Source organism: Magnolia sinica, chromosome 4 (genome assembly GCF_029962835.1).
Source record: "Magnolia sinica isolate HGM2019 chromosome 4, MsV1, whole genome shotgun sequence".
Classification (NCBI taxonomy): Eukaryota; Viridiplantae; Streptophyta; class Magnoliopsida; order Magnoliales; family Magnoliaceae; genus Magnolia; species Magnolia sinica.
The window spans coordinates 6,351,956-6,375,868 of record NC_080576.1 but is presented as its reverse complement, the minus strand read 5'-3'; the positions used below and the strand labels follow the sequence as shown (position 1 = coordinate 6,375,868).

The 23,913-nt window shown below is 38.4% G+C and overlaps 1 protein-coding gene across 8 annotated transcripts; it reads right to left on the bottom strand.

The window, feature by feature from the left end:
- Positions 1-279: 279 nt before the first annotated feature.
- On the bottom strand, positions 280-19,719 carry LOC131242266 (protein LNK1-like). Of its 8 annotated transcripts, XR_009169568.1 has the most exons (10): positions 19,450-19,719; positions 17,223-17,802; positions 16,759-17,128; positions 16,620-16,679; positions 15,402-15,755; positions 14,083-14,231; positions 11,741-11,875; positions 11,448-11,625; positions 2,337-2,504; positions 280-2,040 (listed from the first exon to the last, which is right to left on the bottom strand). XR_009169568.1 is itself a non-coding variant. In XM_058240799.1 (9 exons), the coding sequence occupies exons 2-8, from the start codon at positions 17,582-17,584 to the stop codon at positions 11,559-11,561; spliced, it is 1,497 nt and encodes a 498-aa protein (XP_058096782.1). In that variant the 5' UTR covers positions 17,585-17,802; positions 19,450-19,719; the 3' UTR covers positions 280-2,504; positions 11,516-11,558. The 8 variants fall into 8 exon arrangements, 5 of the variants coding, with proteins under 5 accessions (XP_058096782.1, XP_058096785.1, XP_058096783.1 ...); XR_009169567.1 differs by having other exon boundaries at positions 280-2,504; XR_009169569.1 differs by having other exon boundaries at positions 280-2,504; positions 11,516-11,645; positions 19,450-19,718.
- Positions 19,720-23,913: the final 4,194 nt, after the last annotated feature.

The window sequence follows — 23,913 nt, the reverse complement described above, 5'->3', positions numbered from 1 at the left end:
AGTGCTTCTGTGAATATATCTATTCCCTTGCAGAAACTTCAAATTTATGTTATCTTTACCTTCATTTCATTATATCATACATCCATATTCATTTTTCTTTCTTTAAAAAATGAGATTCAGCTCAATATGCTTTGATTTTTCATGACAGCATTAAGAGAAGAAACAAGTATTGCACGTAATTTTGCCACCACGAACCTGTGGATTCGACTTTAAGCAAGATTTTGATTCAAACAGACTTGCTATTAGTCGATGTCACAGTTCCACATTCAGCTTTGACACTGAACCAAACAACTACATTTTTTATTTGGCAATGAAACAAACAACTCTATTTTATATTCCATGTCGCTGTCAAATATGGCACTTTGCATGACTGCATTACTATATGGTACGCAAAACAAGAACAGTAAAACATGAAACAATAGTTTGCTACATGACTGACTCCGTGTCTCTACACTCCCCCTCAAGCTGGAGTAAGAGTGCCAACCATGGGCTACTTGTAACATGTCTAGTCAAACTAACAAGTGACAACAACCAATTGCTTTAGTTCAAAAATCTGCCAGCTGATCTTTGGACTTTGGATATGACATTTAATCTCGTTTGAAGTCACCTTCTCGCAAAGTAAAATAAGTCTTTGACTTCAATATATTTTGTGCATTCATCGTTTTCAGAAGATTAACATGCATGCCCAACTCTCTTAGCATGGTGTTCAACTAAAGCAGCTCACAACCCCCATGAACCATAGCATGACACTTTGCTTCAGCACAAAATCGTACAACAATTATTGCTTCTTACTCTTCCACGCAACTGGATTACCATCAACCATTGTACCATAGCCAGTACTGGATCTTCTATATCAATATGTGACCAGGCCAATCAACATTAGTAGGTACCTCAACATCAAGATGGCCATGCTTGGAATAGAGAATTATTGCTTCTTACTTGTCCACGTAACCGGATTACCACCAACCATTGTACCATAGCCAGTAGTGGATCTTCTATCAATATATGACCAGGCCAGTCGACATTAGTATATACCTCAACATCAAGATGACCATGCTTGGAACAGAGAATTATTGCTTCTTACTCTTCCACACAACCAGATTACAACCAACCATTGTACCAGAGCCAGTAGTGGATCTTCTATCAATATGTGACCAGGCCAGTCAGCATTAGTATATACCTCAACATCAAGATGACCATGCTTGGAACAGAGAATTATTGCTTCTTACTCTACCACATAACCGGATTACCACTGACCATTGTACCATAGCCAGTAGTGGATCTTCTATCAATATGTGAGACCAGGCCAGTCAACATTAGTATATACCTCAACATCAAGATGACCATGCTTGGAATAGAGAGCTATTGCTTCTTACTCTTCCACGTAACCCGATTACTACCAACCATTGTACCATAGCCAGTAGCGGATCTTCTATCAATATGTGACTAGGCCAGTCAACATTAGTATATACCTCAACATCAAGATGACCATGCTTGGAACAGAGAATTATTGCTTCTTACTCTTTCATGTAACTGGATTACCACCAACCATTGTACCATAGCCAGTCGTGGATCTTCTATCAATATGTGACCAGGCCAGTCAACATTAGTATATACCTCAACATCAAGATGACTATGCTTCGAATAGAGAATAACTCGATCAGGGAACCTTTTTATATACAACATCTGAATAACATGTAAATGGAGAATGCATGAACTTGCCAACAACATAGATGATGTACGATGTATATGATCTCGTAATTTGCAAATAGACGAGCCCACCAACCAATTGCTAGCATACCCGTATAGGTCAATAACTCTCCACTATCTAGCTGAAGGTGATGACTCTGTTCAACTGGAGTGTCAGTTGGACAAGCACCAATTAAACCAGCTCATGCAATAAGTCCAGAACATACTTCTGGAGAGTATAACATTCCCCCTGCATCCTATCAACTCCAATTCCCAAGAAATATTTCAACAGAGCAAGATCTTTGATGTTGAACCCTTTGACTGTAAACTTCTTTAAATTCTTAATCTCATCTGTGTCATCTCCCACAACAACAAATCATCAACACAACTTACCACCATTTGATTCCAGTGTTCCTCTTTAAAGAATGGGGTAAGATCAATAAAACTATGAGAAAGACAAATTTATGCATAGCAGTACTAAAACGTTTAAGCCAGAGATGACAAGACCATTCCAAGCTTGCTCATTGTACCACTACCAGTGGATGGAAAGAACCCTAGTAGTGAAGTCATATACATTTCTTCCAAAGATCCCCATGAAGAAATGCATTCTTGACATTTAATTGGTAATAGCGGCCAAGAGTTATTACCGGCAAGAGACAATGAAACCCGCACAAAGTCCAATTTTGCCACAGGTGCAAAAGTTCCATGAAAATCATCTACCCATGAATTTTCAAAGAATCAAGAATTGGAAGAGGCACATTGTCGGTAATAGAAGCTTCCCCCTCAATCTGATCAGGACTACAAAGATTCTCACCCTGCAAGGAATAGAATGAAATTTTCAAAGAAAGTAACATCCATGGAAATAAATTGTTTGCCACATATTCCCTGTAAATAGTACTTGCAACTAGAATTGCCCAGAAATATGTGTGATAGCTTTGGCATCTAATTTATTATGATGAGTGGCCATGGAAAAAAAATAAATACCAAAATGGATGTTAGGAACAGGAACAAAATGACACAACCAAACACCTATGGTGGTATTGAAAACAAACAATTCTCTGGTTGGAGCAATTAATCGGGAGCTTTCCCACCCAAAACTCTCCAATGCATGCATAGAATTTTAATATGATACAATGAGAACAAGATCAGACTAGAAAGATTTAGGAACATTCATCTTAATAAGAAATGCACATGCCACTTCAAGGAAATGTCTGTTTTTATCTCTCACCATACCTTTTTGTTGAGTATATTGACATGTAGATGCAATTTAAGTATATGATGCAGTGAGAACAACATCAGACCAAAAAGACTTGGGAACATTCATTTCGATAGGAAGGCACGCGACTTCAAGGAGATTTCTGTTTTTTTTTTTTTCTCTTGGCAAGACCTTTATTGTTGTTGAGCATACGGACATGTAGTTTGTGATTCGATACCATTTTCCAGCAAATAGGTTTGAAATTTAGATGAGATATGCTCTCCACCATTATCAAAAGTTGAAACATAAGATTTTGATGTTTGCATAAAACAAATTGTTAACCACCTTATGAAAAATTTTAAAGATGGAAAGAAAGAACTTTGTTTCTTAGATTTCATAACATATATACAAAGTACGAGTACAATTGTCAATGAAGGATATTAAACACACAGTGTATGTGCACATGCATCTGTGTGTGTGTGATGAGATATAAGATCATAAGGGCCTCTTTGTAATAAAGGGTATTTGAGGGGTTTATATACAATTTCGTTATAAGTTTATTTATTTATTTATTTATAAAAGTATGAGAAGAGGGCTGCTGGCCCTAACTCTTTTTTCTCTTTTCCAATCTTCTCCTCTCTTCTCTCTTCCTCTCTCTTCTTCCTTTTACTCTTCTGATCTTCCAGTCCTAGCAACCCTCATCTTCTACTTAGTATCAGAGCAAGGTTCGGGAGTTTTTTTTTTTTTGGGGTGCAACCCACTGCTGACGTCATCATTCTGTACAGGCTACGTCGGCAGTGTACCTTTGGCGACTTTCAGTTTCAGGGCCACAAGTTCATCTATTTCCGGGGACTTAAGTTCCACTCCTACAACAGGTATTTATGGCGACAACCCTACCATCTGCCATGGGGAGAAGATCTGGTAACTGATAGACAGGCTTGTCAGATCACATGATAGGTCAGATTGATCTGATCAGATGGTAGGTATGTCATCCAATTTTTATTTTTTTTCATATAATCTATCATCTGGAAGGGATAAAGTGAGAGTTGTTGATGGATCCCTATCTTCCATTTCTAGAATTGATGATATCAATTTTAATGACCACTTATCTCCCTCTGTGTTTCATGTTCCAAATTTATCCACAAGTTTGCTGTTTGTTAATAGTCTTACCAAAAATTTGAGTTGTTATGTAACTTTCTTTCTCAGCCACTGTGTCTTCCAAGACTTTGGGATGAGGAAAACGATTGGGAGTGGTCATGAAGCCGATAGTCTCTACCTTTGGATGTCTCTAGTTCTCATTCAACTTTTCACTTAAGTAGTAGTCTTAATAGAATTAATAATGTTGCCCAAATTGAATTGTGGCACAGTCGTTTAGGATATTTATCTTTTCAATCATTGAAGTTGTTATTTTCAGACTTATTTAAGTTAGTTGCGAGTCACAATCTACAATGTAAAGTTTGTGAATTGTCTAAAGATTGTAAATCAACCTTTCCATTGTATCTGTGGATGGCTATCAATATTTTACTTCTTTAGTAGATGACTTCTCTTGCTGTACTTGGTTACTTCTTATGAAGACTTGGGATAAAGTATTGCATATTATTTTTTCAAGAAAATTCATAAGATCGTACTCATACAGTTTGAAAAGAATATCAAAATATTCTGATCAGATAATGCACACAAATACTTTGAAGGCACATTACGGGAGTACTTGGATGAGTATGGGATGAGACATCAAAGCTTTTATTCATACAACCCTCAATAGAGTGATGTGGCCGAACAGAAAATTTGTCATCTTGTTGAGTTTCTCGAAGTCTCTTGACAGGGATGCACGTTCTAAAGCATTTTTAGGTGAATGCAGTCCTTGCAACCATCTATTTTATTAACTGTATGCTATCAAGGGTATTAAAGTTACAATCCCCATATCAGGTCCTCTGTCTTGATCAACCAACTTTTATTGTTTCATCTTGTTGTTGGGAGAAGAGATCCCTCCTCGACCACACACAAAGCAATATCAATCAAAAGAAAAAAGAGAGAATATGCAAACCACAACACAGCGATTTATGTGGTTCCCTTTGGGAATGTCCATAGATTCACACTGATCCACTGTGCTCAAAGGCAAAAATGAAGTAGCAGCTCTCTCCTCCCAACAGAAGTGATGGCTGGATGAGCAATACACTTCTGATGATCAGGCTTCACAAATCATATCACTTGTGTTTTTGGGTGTGTTTGTTTCATTTGTGCGTTGGGTCAAAATCGGATAAAATTAGATCCAAAATCCATTCAGGGAGTTTTTGTAAGTTATCCCATTACACAGAAGGGATGTAAGTGTTTTGCCTTATGTCTTGGAAACGGTTTGTCACAGTGGATGTCACCTTTTTTGAATTCCTACCTTTATTTTCTCGTAATCCTCTCTTTAGGGGGAGCTTGGTGAGAGGGAAGAGAGGCATTTCCTCCAGCTTGTCCCCTTCCTGTCCCTGTTCCTTGTCGTCCATCGACTGATGTCCCAGTTAACCCAGGATATCTTACTACTACTACTACAACTGTTGATAATGATACAGTGAAGGAATTGAGAGTATATTCAAGACGCCAAAAAGGAGTGACCACTAAGACACGTCCACTCATTGATTTTGATTCCTTGGAACCAGGTATGGTTTCTCCTTTGTTTATTCCTGTATCTTTTAAGGATAGTCCTCCCAGTTCTTTAAGAAAAGGAAAGAGTCGGTGTACTTCATATCCTACATCTAAGTTTGTCTCGTATGCGATCTAGTCCCATTGCTATTGTTCTTTCTTGTTTTTGGTATCTTCTATCCTTTGGCATTCCATATTCTAAAAGGTGGTCTCCAATCCAAAGTGGCAAGAGGCCATGATGGAAGAGATGAGGGAATTGATGAAAAATGGCATGTGGTAACTGGTAGACTTACTTGAAGGAAGAGAACCTGCAGGTTGCAAATGGGTCTTCACAATGAAACACGAGGCATATGGGTCTATTGAAAGTTATAAAGCTAGAATTGTTGCTAAGGGGTACACTAAGACATGCGGAATTGACTACAAGGAAACATTTGCTCCTGTAGCCAAGATGAAGTCCAGACGGGTCCTGCCGTCCCTTGCAACAAACTTTTCTTGGCCGATGTATCAGCTAGATGTGAAGAATGTCTTTTTCCATGGAGACTTGAAGAAGGAAGTGTATATGGCTCCTCTACTCGGTTTCAGGTTCCTCAATAGTGAAGGAAAGGTTTGCCAGTTAAAGAACTCTATTTATGGACTCAAGCAATCTCCTTAGGCTTGGTTCAAGAAGTTTAGTAAGGCGGTGAAGAGGATTGATTATTCCTAGAATTACATTGATCATACTCTCTTTATAAAGCGACAATGACAATTGACAACAGTTTTGATTGTTTATGTGGATGATATTGTGGTGATAGGAAATTATTCTCAAGAGATTAAACACTTGTGAAACAATTTTTGCCAAAAGAATTTGAGATTAAGAATCTTGAAAATTTGAAGTATTTTTTAGTATAGAGTTGGCTTGATCAAAGAAAGGTATATTTATCTCATAGAGAAAGTACACCTTAAAACTTACTGAAGGACACTGGCAGGCTAGGTTCTCGACTCACAGACTCTCCTATTAATTTGCTTGAGTGAAGGGGAGTTGTTACCTAATAAAGAGATGTATCAGAAATTGATTGGCCGATTACTCCCTCTATCTCTTACTCGACCTAATATATGCAGTAAGTGTGGTGAGTTAGTTTATGCAAGCACCACGAGTTCCTCACTTGGAGGTTGTTGAAAGAATCCTAAGGTATTTGAAGACATTTACTAGGAAGGGCCTCTTATTTGCAAATCATGGTCGCTTCGAATAGAAGCCTATAATGATGTAGATTGGGCCAGTGATGTAGATGACTGAAGGTTGACTACAGGATATTGCATTCTTTTGAGAAGAAACTTAGTTACATGGAGAAGCAAGAAACAAATTGTAGTGGCTAAGTCTAGCGTACAAGCATAGTACATGGCTATGGCTCATGGTGTAGCAGAGTTAGCGTGGGTGAAAATTATGTTACATGATTTGGGAATCATGGCAAGTTCTCCTATGAAATTGTTTTGTGATAACAAGGTAATCACCAACATTTCACAAAATCCAATTCGACAATGAGCGTACCAAGCACATTGAAGTTGATAGGCACTTCATCCGTGAGCAAGTTATCTCTCAAGAACTTTGCTTACCTTTTGTAATGATTGAGAATTAGCTTGCTGGCATTCTCAATAAAGGAGTTGCTAAGACAAAGTTAAAATGTGTTCTTAGCAAGCTTGGCATTATATATATTTATGCCTAGCTTGAGGGAGAGTGTTGATATATAAGATTATAAGGGCCTTTTTGTAATAAAGGGTATTTGAGAGCTTATACGTAATTTCATTATAAGTTCTTTTTGTAAAAGTAGAAGAGGGCTACCAGATGCCAGCCCTAACTGTTCTTTCTTTTTTCCATTATTCTCCTCTCTTCTTCCTCTTCCTCTCCCTCTCTCTTCTTCCTTTTCTTCCAATCTTCCAGTCCTAGCACCTACCCTCATCATTTACTATATATATATATATATATATATATATATATATAAAAACCAAATTGAAGCACAATTCGAGATGCACCCACACATGAATGAATTAAAGAGAAAGGAATATCACAACTTTATTAATATTGATTGAATAAGAAGTTAATTCGATGGATGAAATAAGTAGAGTCCATCCTGGTAGTGAAAATTTACAAAATGTGATATGGATTCCTTGCTCACTGCAAACAGTGGCCCAAATGACAGGGTGCCCCATGGGACATTTAAATACCATAAATACTATATTTGATTCTCTTTGAGCGCCTTATGGTGTGCTGTAAAGGCTGTTACGTAAAGGTAACGGTGGCAACCGTTATACGTTACGGGGTCGTAACGGCCGTTATGGAAAAAAATGACTCGTAATTGCCGTTAATGGCATGTTACGTCCCCTATAAAGGCCATAACAACCCTGTAATTGTCTGTTATGGGGCAGATACAGGTTTTCCATACTTTTTAATCAACATTACGGGGCAAATACAGATTTTTCAGAATTTTTTTTCAATAACAAAAGAGACCGTAACGGCTATACAGGGGCCATAATAGCTGTTATGACCCGTATCGTAAAGGTAACGGTGGTGGCCATTACGGCCACTGTTACCGTTACAGAACACCTACACCACGTTTTTTCTGGTGATTTCACTTAGCAATTGCATTTAACAACAGTCAAGACATCTGGTCAATAATCCGCCTGTTTAAAGTATCTGTATTACCTAATTTCTCATGTAGGGACACCACAGTAGTAGATCAAGTCATGTGTAAGATGATCTGACTGATATTATTTGTGTGAGAAGTTTAGCACAAATCAACAGTCGAATCCAGTGGTTCAACATCACATCAAAAGGATTGTAACACCCCTGAGCCAGTATTAGGTCAGGTTTCTCCGATGATCAGACAACTGAGAAAGTGTCACAACAGTTGGAAATTAGTCTTAGATGTTCTTCCCAAATATGGAGTATACGGAGGAAATCCAATGTTTCAAAAGTACACCAAATTTAGCACCCACAATAAATACACCAATCATGGGATCGCAACACAAGAAAGGTTGCTAAAAGCAGCAAAAATCTGCCTCGTCACAAGAACACATGTTGTCGCGACAGGTCATTTTGCAAAGCATTGTAGCATGTCGCACCATGCTCTTCCACAACAGGCAGTTATAAATGTCCTCAAGAATGCTGGAACATGCAGGAACGTGTAGGCACCATCCTTATCCACAACAACGGTCCATCGAAAAGATAGACAGATTGATGGTCCCTGTACCCTTGACATATGTATAGGACCCATCGACAATCTTGACACATCCATTAAATGAGAAGTAATAAGATGAAAACCGAGAATCCATATCAATTGTGTGATTCGAAGCTCCAGAATCAATTATCCAAGACAAACTAGTAGAAGATGATTGTGGACATTAAATGAGCAGAAGCAGTTATGCCTAATTAATCAGAAACTGACCGAAGCGATGAAGAAGCACCTTCTAGAATAGCCAAATGATGAATAAGCTCAGAAATTTCACCAGTGGAAATTTGCTAGTAACGGCAGAGTTACCAAGACTTCCCAAATCACCTTGGCAGGGATATCCACTAGAACAGCCATCACGATCCTGAAGATCCTAAAAACTGCCACCATCACCACTTCCTCCAATACATCTACCACCATGAAAGGAGCCTTCAAGGGCTGACTATTCCTGAATCTATTTTCTACCAATGACACCACTTTCCAACGACTTCCTTCTCTCCGCAGTAATGAGTAAATAGTCCTAAGAAACAGAAGAGGCTCCCTACTAAGAATAAGAGTGCGGATAATCTCGTACTCTGGATTGAGGCTGCAAGAATATCAAATATTTTGTTCTTTTATCTCAACTCTGCCTTCTTTATCACAAGATGGCCTTCTAGGTCTATGATGATGCAAATCTAGTCACATCCTTTGAAGAGTCATATGATCGTATCATAATCCCCCACAGGCTCATCATCCAACCAAAAAAGTTCAATTTCATTGGTTAACTGAAACATTTTGATTACATTCCTTTTTCAGAGAATAAGATGAAACAATAGCATCCATGATTTCCTTTGTTGTCTAACAATACAGAGCTTATTTCTATAGCCTCATTGAACATAACAACCACAACATTTCATCATATCATCTGCCTCTCAATATGTTGTGATAGGTCGTCTATTGATGTTTCTGCAATTTTATCATCTAAGTATCTTAGTTTCCATCTTCCCCCAATAAACATCCTAAAGGACTTGGATCATTTTGGTTAGTTCTCTATCAAACTTTATCATGGCAATCTACAAGCCTGGATGCTCTTCAACCCCAGACAGTAAGTTGCCATTGAGTTTGATACAACTCTTGGGGATCATTTACACTGGAAGACCACCATCATTTGAACGAACTGCTATTCCTTTCCACTGCAAAAGACCAAGACAAAACAACCAAACATGACCTCACAAATTCATAATCTCGGATCTAGTTCACACTAGATCTCTACCCGATCAACCACACACTACCCTAGATCTCTACCCGATCAACCACACACTACTCTAGATCTCTACCCGATCAACCATTTACTTACCCAACACGACCATACCAAATGCAAGCATCCAAACATCCACAAATCATCATATGATCAACTCAACATGTCAACAAATACTCTAGACTAGAGATTACACCAGGCAAACCATAGCACAAAAATAGCATGTATCATTCAATCTCAATGTATTGGAATGATTCAAGTTTGTAGAGATTGGGAATCTTTATGCATCAAATAGGTGCAGCCTTCGCATGGAGACTTGGAAGTATGGAGCTCCTCCAAAAGTAGCAGCCTTTGCATGTTTAGCGGGAAGGAAAAGAGTCCTCACGCTCGACAATTTGCAAAAAAAAGGGAATGGTTCTTCCGAACGTTTGTCTGTTGTGCTACAAGCAATCGGAGTCCATTGATCACCTTTTCCTCCACTACCCCTTCGTTTGGGGTGTGTGGAATGGGATTCTAGATCTGGCTTTGGTTTATTGGACCATGCAGCTATCTATTGACAACCTCTTTATGGGGGAAAGCTGGGGAGGAGGAGATCGCACGCTGCCTTGTTTGCGGCATTATGGTCTATGTGGGCAGAAAGGAATGATCGACAAGAGAAGAGCGGAGGCACAGGTTTTCAATCGAGTCCTTCAATTTCTGTGGGATTGGACCCCGTAATGTGGCTTGAGAGTTGTTCCAGTGATGGCGCTGGCTGTTATTGTATTTTTAGTTCTTAGGTTTTTTCTAGTTTTTCTAGGCCTCTGCTTTTCTGTTTTTCCTTTCTGTTGGTGTTTGTTTGTTTTTGTCTTTGTTTCCTTTTGCTTCTTGTTTAATAAAATTTCACCTTTCAAAAAAAAAAAGGTGAAACAAACATCCTTCAAACAAATCCCCATAGGTGTTAGTCAATGAGGCTAACACTTATTAATAACAAGAGGAGTCCAATATGGTATTCCACATGACTACACAACCTATCATGGTATATGAAATAAAAAAGAACAATAAATCATAAAACAAGGTACTCCGCATGATATATGACTCCATATTTCTCTACAAGTTCTCCATTCCAATAGCCAATGACTAGTACTAGAAACACTATTAAGGTGACTTACAGCATGAAAATAATAAATAGCATCAATGAGCGAACAAATTAGCAAGAGAATTCAACCAGTGTTGGTTTGTATATTTTGCTTCCTTTTATTAGTTGCTATTATATGATTTTGTTTGACGGAATTCACTATCGTCACAAGCTAGCATCTTAGACTTACCCAATAAATCCAATGCCTAACATATTCCCATCATACTATGCCAAGTGGCACTACGGCATGTGAAAGTATGTGTGCATGGGCAACTGAATAAATAGCAGTACTTGTATGTGCATTACAATTAAGGGATGTACATCATTGAAGGCCATAAGACTGACAGAAGCAAGTACATAATCCAGAAGATGGCATCAAACCTGACTTGTTCACTGGTGCCACTTCAGAGTCATTATTTATACATGATGACATTGACGGTTCAAAACACATGGGAACTTTTCATAGAGGTTTGTCTTGAGCTTGATTTGTGGCTACCAGTCAGTAAAATGAACAATGATGTCTTTCTCAAAAACTTGTTGGTCGGGCATCATAGGCTGACTGACAATAGAGCCATGCATCTGTTATACAGTTCCACAACAAAAGAATGACCAAGTGCGTGTGCCAGATATAGTGGAAAGAAATTTTAAGCAGTGGAACTTGTGTGAAAGCTTACTATGATATTGATTCAAGAGACAAGGAACCATTAGAAGACCTCTTTGATGGCTCAAAGGGCCTGTAGAAAAGCAAATGCACAACTGCCCGATCTATGGGATTTGTGTCAGTTTCCACATCCATTGATCCCACACACCTGCACAAAGCCCAGTGTTATTTAACATTTTGGTGTAAATGAGTATGAAAATAACAGAATCATAATGTGTTTTCACTGCAGAAATGACAATAATCGAATTCAAAGTCCTGAAAGCAAATAAAAATAACCAGACGTCCCCACTTCTATGGTACAGAACTAACAACTATGCATGCCTTTTTTGTCGATAGTTGATTTGGTGCAATATGCATTAAGTTATTCCAAGGACCGATAAATTTTCTTGTCTTTCTCATAATGCTACAATTTCAAGAATTGCTATCTTTTTTCTTTTATTTTTTATTTTTTATTTTTGGAAACCACAATTAGATTGCAGAATCCTAATGAAGGCGGGACTTCCTTTTTTTTTTTTTTTGAAAGGCCCAATAATATCATCCTCTTTCAAAAAAAAAAAAAAACACAAATCAAAGAAAACAAACCAAGAAAACCAAAAAACAAAGAAGACGGACCCTAAATACAAACTAGAAACAAAGACAGCGACGCTAGGGAGTCCACTCCCTAACATACAGAGCCACCCTATCAGCAACCCTCTGTTCATGGCCCATTATGTTATAAAAACAGCGATTATTATGCTTCAACCAGATAACGCAAAACATAGCCAGCAACACTATTCTCCACTTTCTTCTTTGTTACGATGAAGGTGGGACTTTACCACCATGAAATGAGTTTTTCCAATACTCAAAATAAGGATTTTTCCTTAATATGCCACCATTCATGAGAATTTTTTAATTCATTACGAACAAATTTGGCAAAAAAGGATTTTTAGTGCTGACCCCAAACAGCTGGAACAAATGCTGTGATGATGTAAGCAAAATGATAACAAAGAAAGGACTACGTTTATACATTAATCACAACTAAAAAAGCATCGTGTAGGTATCTTAATAATGGAAAAGTAAATGAACAATAAAGAAATATAATCTAGGTAAAAATTTGGATCAACAGTCAAAATAGACTGTGTCAAAATTTACATCATAATCAACCCATATACACGTTATACGTAATCTGTGATTTTGTTTATTGGGATGTGGTTCTCTGGTTAGCTCAACATAAACGGCAAGATATATGGTAACTCCATTGGCCTCACTGCCAAGGTCACCATCCCCAAATTCTTCCACTCCGATCTCCTTCAACCTCCTAAGACCCTTAAAAAACCCCCTCCCCCATCTCCTACAGTCCAAATCTCCATCCTCTGAGATAAGTGATTTGGATCTCTCGCCCCAAACCCCCACAATCAAAGAACATCTCCAGATATGGTTCCATGAATTACATTTTTCTTTGCTACGTTTGTGCCATGATTTCATGAACATGATGCACCACATCAAATTGACAAATAGAAGTGGTGAAGTAAACACTGCAAAAACCCTCTTTGAAGCTTGCATTTCAAAACTAGTGTCCCGTAACTGAAAGATATCATGCTCAAAGATGCTGTCTGAAATGAAAAAGGACTCGGAAGCCTATCAACAGAACCAGATTCAGAGTCTAAGACACTAACCTACGGTGACGTTGGAGATCCACAGTTCAAAGAATAGAAAACCAAGCCACCAAAATATGCTGACAGATCAAAGACGAGACACCGAAAGCATATCTTGAAGTTGGATGGAAACTATGAAATGGAAAGAGAAGGCCTGTTGGAGACCAGATCAAAGAATGGTTTAGTTAAAATCCAGTTAGATTTTCAAACATAAGAATATACCTGCACAGAAATGATCACATGCACTCATACATGCAACATACGATATCAAAGGATGCATTTGTACAGACAATACACCAATACTGCATCGTTCTAGAGGATTGTTGTTCTTCAGCTAGTTTCTTTTGAAGAAATAAACTAATATGTAGAGATTTGACCCTACTTCAGCAAAATACAGAATTCCCTAACTCTGAAAACAGAACCTCATGCTAATGCCATTTGGCCCATTTCAATGAACACACTATATCAAAAGGTGTGGTGTAGTCAAGAATCAAATCAGTCAAGTCCACAAAGTTTTTCTATTCGAAAAGATATTACACTGAGAGCATGGGAGCAAAGGGATAACAATCAGCAAAAAATTACAGTGAAGAACATAAACATTAAGGACATGAATTTCTAGAGCTAACTAGAAGTAATCAGCAGAAGCTTGCAATAAGCATCAACAACTCAAAAGTTCACCACATTAAGCACAATTATGAAATTATGAAAACCATGGCCATACATGTTTGATTCTTCTGCACTTGGAGCTCCACTTCCACCTCTGCTATCTTTGCTACTACCATTTGTGCTACCAAGATTACGGCGTTGTTCAGCACTCCTAGATAAACGATACAAACTATCTCGTATACATAACTTTGTTCTGATATCCAACTGAAACCAAGCAAGTTCATCCCAGTCAGTGGCAACTTCATGCAAGTGCAAGCATACATTCATGCATACTCAGGCAAATATGTATCTTCTTTCGTACATGTATGGGAACACACATGTAGACAGATTTTCTAATTCCCTAACTCCGGCCCTTCTAGAATCAGCATCTCATAACCATTGTTTTTCCCAAATACCCTCAATATCACCATCCATGAGAATGCAGGAGTGAACATTTGAGGAAATGGCAAAACATGCATATGCTTGCGTGCACCAATAGAACTAACATGTCACCGTAAGGTATAAAATGATGTTCAGTTGTCCTATTGATGGTGTCCAAGGGCATGATGTTAATTTACTCAGCAGGCATGTATAACCCCCTGCACACAAAAGGGCAAACAGGACAAATAATAATTTCTTTACATGAGGAGAGGGTTAGAAGGACAAATAATAACCCCCTGCACAAAAAGGGCAAACAGGACAAATAATAATTTCTTTACATGAGGTGAGGGTTAGAAGGACCCTATAAGCTTAAAGTAAGAGTGAAATCATGCAGAAATAAAATTGTACACAACATGCATCTGCATGCTCACCCATCTGCTGTAGAGAGAATACATCTATATTGCACCTTAGGCTTTGACGCAACCAGCTGCATTTGGACACATTGACAGTCCAACCATCCACTCAATCCAGCCCACTGTGTCACCACAAAGAGCAACCCAATCCTATGCTCCTAACCATCCAAACAGTCTTTTCTTCTATTCTTTCTTTTTCCCCATAACTTAAGCATCAGTTTTCAAAACAACATATGATTAATCAAACTGATTCTTGAACCATTAGCAATTCAGGGTCGTACAAACTAGATACATGGTTCAGGTTGATGATCGAACCTATTTTGTGATAAATGCTGTTGACTGTCCATTTTTGCAAGCTACTTACTAGATTGTCAACCAGTGATTTTTGCAAGGTGTCCTACAAAGAGTGGGCTGGACAAAAAAGATGGCAGATTGATGATTGGGAATGTTCAAGTTTCCAAGTGTAGCTAGTTACATTTTATCATTTCTAATGTGCAAGGGCGGTGTTTATCTGGAAATATAGTTTGAGGGTCTCTAAAGATTAACTACATTAATTTATTTTTTTAAAAAAAGTTTTAAAAGCATGAATTATAAATTATACCTGCTCCATATCATCCTGAAGCTGACAAAAGCTTATTGCTTCCAATGAGAGTTCATCAAGCAGAACAAAGCTCATACAGGAGCTTTCCTGTCCAATTGAAGAATTTATTTCTACTGCTGGGAGTTCCATGCCAAGCTCTTTCACTTCACTATCATCTCCAACTTCATGTTGAATTTGGTGCAGTTTCTTCTGAACTGGAACTGGATCACCAAATGCAGTCTGGCACATACAATGCTCCTGTTGGTTCTCAATAGTTGATGCAGCTCGTACTTGCTGCCATTGATGGAGCTTTCCTGCCTTTTGCTCTGGAAAAGTTGAAGGCTTTGACAGAGGATCAGAAGATCTCTCCACAGCCTGAGCATTATCAGATTCAATAGCAAGCATTGCTGCTGTGACTGGAAATTCATGTGAAGGACAACTGTACTCCATGTGCACATATGGAATGCATGCATGTAGGCCACTCAAGGATTCAGGTCGCCAGGGATGCTTTTTGTTGAGAAAGGGCACGAGGAGAACTTTTTGATAGTGCAGAAGGGGGGAGTCTTAAGTTTGAAAATTGTGGCACTAGACCAGGATCACGCCAAGTACCACTTAAACATTCTGAAGATTGATGTTTCATTATATTTTCTGCTTGGTTATTGTGACTGCTTGTTTTGCATATTGTCCTATCACAGTATACTACACTAAAGTACAAAAAAAATCTTAGTACAGGTTAAAAATAAATATTGAAAAATAATTTTCTAGCACTGCGTAATGTAAATTTGAATTAAACATAAAATAATATCCTGCTCCAGACCAAAATATTGTCCTACAACGGTAACAAATCATGTAATGGATGAGCTGATTGCTCCAGATAATGACTGAATGCTTATGCATTTTATAGCCACTGGTGCATATGACCTCCCGAGATTAGTCTGAAGTAGATGCTAGAAAGAAAAAGCGAAAGACATCTCATGAAGTTTAAAGGTTTCTAGTGGGAGCATGGCCTTAGTCCAAAAACCAAATGTTATATATCTGAATCCAGAGTTTCCGAGGGCTTGAAAAAGAACAGCTAATCCTAGGTGAAAATTGTTACAAATGAACCTCCTCAATGGTGTGCAAATTGAGTTCCATTTTTTTTTAACTGGAAAAAAAAATAATTCAAAGGAAAGTCTATTAAGCTGCAAGTAACAAGTCATAAATTACCACATCAGTGTGCTGAATCTCATCACCACTTACATTGTTAAGCTGTTCAAGAGGTGGTAGTTTGACCTCATCTGGGCAGGTACCTTCATCTACCTGCAGAAGGTTTTAGAACATGTTATCGATGAAGGGAAAAGTACATTGACTCGTTCTCTGCACATGCTTATTTTATTACCAGTTTTACAGATGCAGATTCCCCCTCATTTTCAGCATCAGCATTCAACCAGTCAGTGTAATGGCAGTGACCCAGATGAGGAGGCTCATCAGCATCAGAAGTCCAAGAACCTGTCTTACAAGTGTAGGAGCTACTTTTCCTATCAAAACTAGATATCAGAGGGGGGTCACTGCCAGGCATGGACTTCATAGCAGCTTCACAATGCTTTGATTTACTCTTCAATGCACTAGACTCTGAACACGAAGATCTGACACCTGGTTTAAGAGCATCATCAGAGCCATCGATTTCATGTGAGGAAGCTGGAAACCATGACAATTCGTTTGCAGCCATAGTACAAATATTTTCTTCCCCGAATGTGGAATCACAGTTTCTGCAAAATCATATGATCGGAAATGATGAGTATAACAGGTACAATTTCCACGTCAGACAAGGTACTATAACTTGGAGAAATTTTCTTTAACTACCTGAACATTCTGTCAATATCCTCAAAATTGCCGATATCAGACCACCCATAATCCAAAAGAATGCTACTCTCTTTGTCCTCATGTTCATTCCCATAAAATTCAAGATCATTGTCTGCTGGAGAAATATCACCAAGCAGGAAGCGGCAGAAGTTGCTGTCAACTACAGCACCTCCCTTTCCAAGGATAGGATCATTTGCACAAAACTCATTGCCAAGTGACTCTACACTGCTACTTTTGAAGCAATTATCAGATACTTTAGATTTGTCAAAAGGTAAACCAGTCAGAGCATTGATGGGCCTACTATCACATGAAGCATGAAATGCATTGTCGTGCATGTGGGGCCACAAACTCTTCTCCAGCATTGAGGCCTTTCGGTACTTTATAGTTGAATGAAAGGTAGTCTTCTCATTCCCTGCAAAACATTTTTAACTACATAGTTTTTGCCATCGGTGCTCCTCCCAACAGAACTTGCTACTGCACGCTGTGGCTCCTTATGGAAATAATGTTGAGATACAAACTTTTTGGCTGGTTCACCACCAGGATGAGGCACTATACGATCAACACTCTCCCCAAAAGCATCCTAGACAATCATTTCAATCTGGTATATTAATTAAAGCAATTAACTGAAAGTATTCCAGATGTAACATATGCATTTTGAAAAGATTCACAAAGAATGAAATGGTTCCATGACCCAGTGATCAGGACTGGGATTCTTCATACAGTTTCACATCTCACTGGAATCTTTGTCGATGAGAAAGAGAAAAGATCCAAATAAAGACCAACAAAAGGGTTTAATCATCTTGCTCTTAATATGTAAATTCAATAAGCATTTATCAGAATGGTTGTAAAAATGTAGGAGAAGAGGCTACACTTAAATTTTGATGGAAGGGAACAAAAATCTCATTCTTATTTTATTTTATTGTTTTTATTTTCACTATTATTATTATTAGGAATTTTTGAAAATGCGCCAATGATTCAAACCATTTATATGATGGGCCGTGCAATAGATGGCCGATTCACTAAAGATCCCCAGATTAGAAGATACTGGATATATGACATATGACCTTGTTATTGGTTGAATGTGAATCATCACTCATTCCTTTCTAAACTATTTAGTTATTGGCCACCTATTGAAGGGTTAGGATGCTTCCAAGCGATCAACTATTTGGGTCACAAAACCACAACCTCCAATTGACAAAAATTAAACCTGAACAATATCATACAACCTTTTAGCCCCAGCATTTGTAATACTCTTTTGAACCATGAAAAGTATTAATTTAACCATAAATGCATCCCTGTGGTCCCACCTTTCTAGGGGCATCATTGAACATTGCTTGCATACAACCATAGCATGCTAAGTTTACCATCAGACGCCATTTTTCATTCCTGATGTGTCACATGTGCAGTACATCCATGTCATGTAAAGGGTGGACCCCACCATGAAGATCACCTAGTGCGAAAATAAGGCCAATCCACAATTCCACATAGCAGATGGGTCGCGCATCGAAACAAATGGACTGCCAATGATCTGAACAAACTACATGTGGCCCACCTAACGAGTAGATCAACCTGATTTTGCAGTGATGATCATCGTGGCATGCCCACCTTTGCACGCTGCTGATGTCATACACGTGTGACATGCTGGCGGAAAAAAAGTGTCGAATGGTAATCATAGCATGCTATGGATGTATGTAACAAGCTTAGCATGCTACGGATGTATGTGACCATTCTTCTTCTAGGTGCTCTGTGCATCTTCATTATTGGGTGTAAATTATACCTAACAAAGTGAATAAAATATAAACTAAGTTGTATGATAATTCCCATACAGCATAATTCCCAGTCATCAGACGGGCAGGGTATCAGCAGGATACCCAAGAAAAATCCAGTTGCGATTCTGAAATTTCAATTATCCCTCAATTCCAGCCGATCTGAGCTGATCCAACGGCCAGGCATTAGACAATTCGGGAAACCGTGTTAAAAAAAAATAAAAATTAATAGAAATTTTAAACAAAAAACTCAGCAAACAAGTTCAGCTATGAATTGTTCCGTTTCTTAAAAGCATTTTGCCCGAGGAAATATATGATATTTTCCAGGGAAAATTGAAAACCAGGATTCTGAAGGCATGTAAAAAATAATAAAAATAAAAATGAAAATAATTATAGGATACAACAGGTTGCAGGTGATCAGTATTCGATTCTAAAAATCCACCGCATGAGAACAAACTCACCTCATAGCCCCAATCCGAAATTCCAGCGAGATCTTCTATCCGGCGCAGAATTTAATCGCAGCCGTCCAAACGGATCTTATATTCAAGGTAGAAAAGAGCACCGCCGATCTCCAAGCACTGCCCAAGCCGCTGCTGCCTCCGCCGGGTTCAAGAAAACCTCATCAAACTGCCGGAAAACCAGAAAATGCACCGAAAAAGCAGAACCAGAGCTACTGAGAAAAGATGAGATGATCCGGGGAGAGAGAGAGAGAGAGGGTTTTGCTATATGAGCTTCGCTAAATCGAAGTTTCGGCAGAGAGGCTCGAAATTCTTAGAAATTCCTCTGCTTCTTCCTTTTTAAATTTTTTCTTTTCTTATCTAACAAGTTCTATGTTATAACTTATATGAGCTTCGCTAATCACACACGTGTACCAGTCAGCTAATATGCACATTCCATCGTGGAAATATCCAAGCCATCCATCATGTATGGGTACCTCACTGTTTAGATTATACTTCCGAAAGATAAAAAGGGTCCACTAAGTGCGCCATGATAATAGAAATAAGTGTACGCACAACCGTACATTTTTTCAGTTGATTGTAGCCCATATAATGAGTGGACGGACCTGATTCTTGTAATATGTAATCTACCCAGTGGTATCCTTTTGATGGATGGTTTGGATGTTCAACATGTTGCCATATGTAGACATTCGCGGTTGCGTGTGCAGCGGGACTCGTACACGCGTGCAGGATTAACAAAGATCCTTTGTATTATTTTATTGTTAAATAACTATGCGCGGGTTGTGTACTGTTTCGACACGTGTCCTTGAGATCAAAAGAAGGGTGCAGGATGGGACGCGTATCAAAACTCGTGGTTGAGAGAAATAGATGAGATACAGATACGATCAGTTACATAAACCTTATTGGTTGAAAGACTTCTTCAGACCGTCCTTTGAGCGACACGTGTGTGGGGCCCAGTAGCATGTGATGCATGAGAGAGTGAATTCCACTCACTACCTTTCTTTGGTTCGCTTGAAAAATAATAAATAAGAGGCGGACTCCGACCTTATGCACAATTTAAGAAGTGGTGATGACTTGTCCTCCTCATATGTGGCATGACGTACGGCTATCCATACCATCCAAATTGAGGGCCCATTGTATATGAGCAATACTGACCATCGGATTGGTGGATAACAAAGGAATCGTTAACAAATAAAATAGTGAATGATATAAATTTGAAGGAAAAATTTAGATGGTCGGTATCATCTTCTCAGTGTAATTTTTCGGTCATGCTCCATCCAGATATGGGTCAGTGATTTGGATGGTCTGGATTGCATACACTTATGCCGTGTGTACGGTTGAAGATTCTGCACCATTTTTAAATTGTGTAAAACTAACACGGGAGAGCAACCAATAAATAAAGATGTCTATGATTTATGCCTATCACTTTATCGACATGGGCGCCCTTTTTGTGTTTACCTTTTTTGTAATCGTGGTACAAGGTTGTATTACTGTGTTATAAAACATAAACTAAAGGGCGCATCTAGCAAAGAAAGTGGGTGCAATTTTCAAAACCATGAATAAAACGAGACACGCAATATTTCAAGCGCTTGACACAAACGCAAGACCTGTGCCAAACTACGAACTTGAAACATGGATGCGGGATGAGGGATTATTAGTAGGTTCGTCTTGATAGTGGTTATTCCTGGCCTAAAATCTTGTCGGTCCATTTATAAGGTCGTCCGCGCATAAAAAAATCGGCGGTTGGAAAATGACAGCCAATGGTGTCCATTTAATTCTCATCTCTTGCTTAACTGTTGAGTGGAGATGCAGATACCTGATATTTATAAAATAGAACATGAACTTTGGGGCTTGTCTGATGAACGTCTCAGATCCTTCACATGTGTTTCCCATTTGTGTGCGTGTGGCGCTTGGTGATAGGGTATGTGGAATTTTGGTTTCCTATAAAATATTCCTCTGCCGACAGTTTTGTACTCGAGGAATAACAGCTTTCAACCGTTGATAAGAGCGGATTAGGTGAGTCCCCGACCTCACCCAAGATGGTGTGGCCCTTACCGTGGGGCCCACCGTGATGTACGAATTATGTATCCACGCCGTCTATCGGTTTTTTCAGATCATTTTAGGGCATTATGTCAAAATTAAGAATATCCACTAATCAAGTGGACTATACCATAATAAACAGTGGTGACTGACTGTCCTACCATTAAAAAATTCTTAGGGCGCACATTAACGTCTCCATTGTGTTTATTTACCATCCCATCTGTTGATAAGGTCACATAATCATGGATGAAGGGAGAAAAATTAATATCAGATTGATTCAAAGCTTTTGTGGACCATTAAGCCAATCAATACTCTTTCCTATTTTATAGTATAATTGATTTGTTGTAGGATAATGTCATAAAAAAATACGGATGAGACGTCGTGTATACATAATACCAAATCGGATTGGGTGAGGCCGGGGTCTCACCTAATCGGCTCTCGCTGTGGATAGGCATTGCCCAAAGATCACACATATAGGATGATCGGAACCGTTCAATTTTGTCCATACGAATGTAGCACTGATCATGTGGTGATCCACATCTGTACTAGGGAGAGGGTTGGGGTTAGCGTGCTGAAAGAGTGCGGACTCCGGCCCCATCCCACCATACTTGTGCGTATTAGTCCAATGATCCTCATCGTCCATAACATGGTTCAGCTATGCATGGATGTACAAAAACTATCTCAACCATTACCACTTCACGAGATCCGTGGATCTTTACCATCTGATAAGGGAGCGCCAGAGCGGGCTATAGTTAGGGGGCGTTTGGATTGTAAGTTACTCTATTGATAATATCAGTAGCTTATCTTGGTTTTTACTTGTTAATTTAGAGTGTTTAAGTAACTTTATATTAAAAAAAGCTATTTGATCTTAAACTAAGTTTATTTATCATAGATAAGTAATTTATCTATTATTATAAGTAAAAAAAAGTAACTTATTTGGTAGTATCCAAAAAGACCTTAAATAAATTGAGTATCCCAATAGGGAGCAGATTAGGTGCCACCAGAGCTTAGTGGATGTTACTCTGTGGGGCCATCTTAATGAAGTTGGTGTATATCCATGCTGTATGTATGTTTTTCCATCTCATTTTAGAATGTTATGGGAAACCTTAAACAGCTCCAAATCTTAGGTGGACCACACCATTTGAAACAATGGTGAATGACTATTAAAAACATTTTATACGCCACAAACACTTTGGATCAAGCTGATCTTTGTGTTTTACCTTATTTAATTCTTATTGACCTCATCAAAAGTTTTGATGAGAAATAAACAATCAACACTGTTTCCTGTGGTGTGGTCTACCTGAGATATGAATTTGTTTTTCAGATCACTTTTTAAGATGGGCTGGAAAAACGAATAGATGGCATGGATATACAACACATTATCAAGATAGGCCCCGCAGTAGTTGTTACCCAATAACACCTATACTGCTCCGTCCCAATAATCCTATGTGTTTAGGTAAAGTTAAAATGGCCAATCGTTTACACTTCCTACATGAAGGGTCTTATGCGGTGTTTGGATTTAATTAAAGTTGTGCCAAGACAAGCTGATTTAGTTTATTTCATTGGCCGTGGAGAGTTTAAGGACATCATGGCAGGACATGCACGTTGAGCCTTTGAGCTTAAACGGTTGATCATATGTCACATTTTATTTTATTTTATCATGTCACATATTGTATATATAGCGTATGTGCATGCTAGACAGTATGCCTAATATGTTTAGGGTGCCAAATGTGGTTTTTGAGTGCATTTGAAATCCAAAATCAATTTAAAAGCATGAATTTGTATTTGAAATACATTATTCCGCTATTGCTAATATTTTTCCTTTTTACATTAATCCATTAGTAGATGCTTTTTGACTCATTTTTAAAGAGAAGAATTGCAATATTGTTAGGCTACTAATTCATTATACACATGACATGTTTATGATATGCCAAACAATCACATTATAGGCAACATCTTTAAAATTACATTAATAAAATAATCGAAATAGTAAAACATTGGACATGTAAATAGACAGTTAAAAAAAACATTGCTGAGCTGTTCGTTTATAATCTTATGTTTGTGGCTCAACCAAGGTTTTAAATTTAGTCTTTTTAGGCCAAATGATGTATTTTAAATAGACTTATTATAATTATTTTGCCAAATATCATATACATCCAAATCATGACCAGCCTAAGGCTGAACATGAGGCAGCGTGCCTAATGGATAGGGTAGAGTTTCACCATTGTGTTTATCAGTTAAGAATGCTTACCCAAACGTGGTTCCCTCATGCACCAACACGACCTTAGTGGGTGCCTTTTCGGCAAATGGACAAACACCCAGCTACAGGTAAGGGATTCTTTCAGCCCTAAGCAATATAGAACCCACCGTGATATATTCGTTATGTCCATGCCATCCATGCATTTCAACAGCTGGTTTTAGGGCATG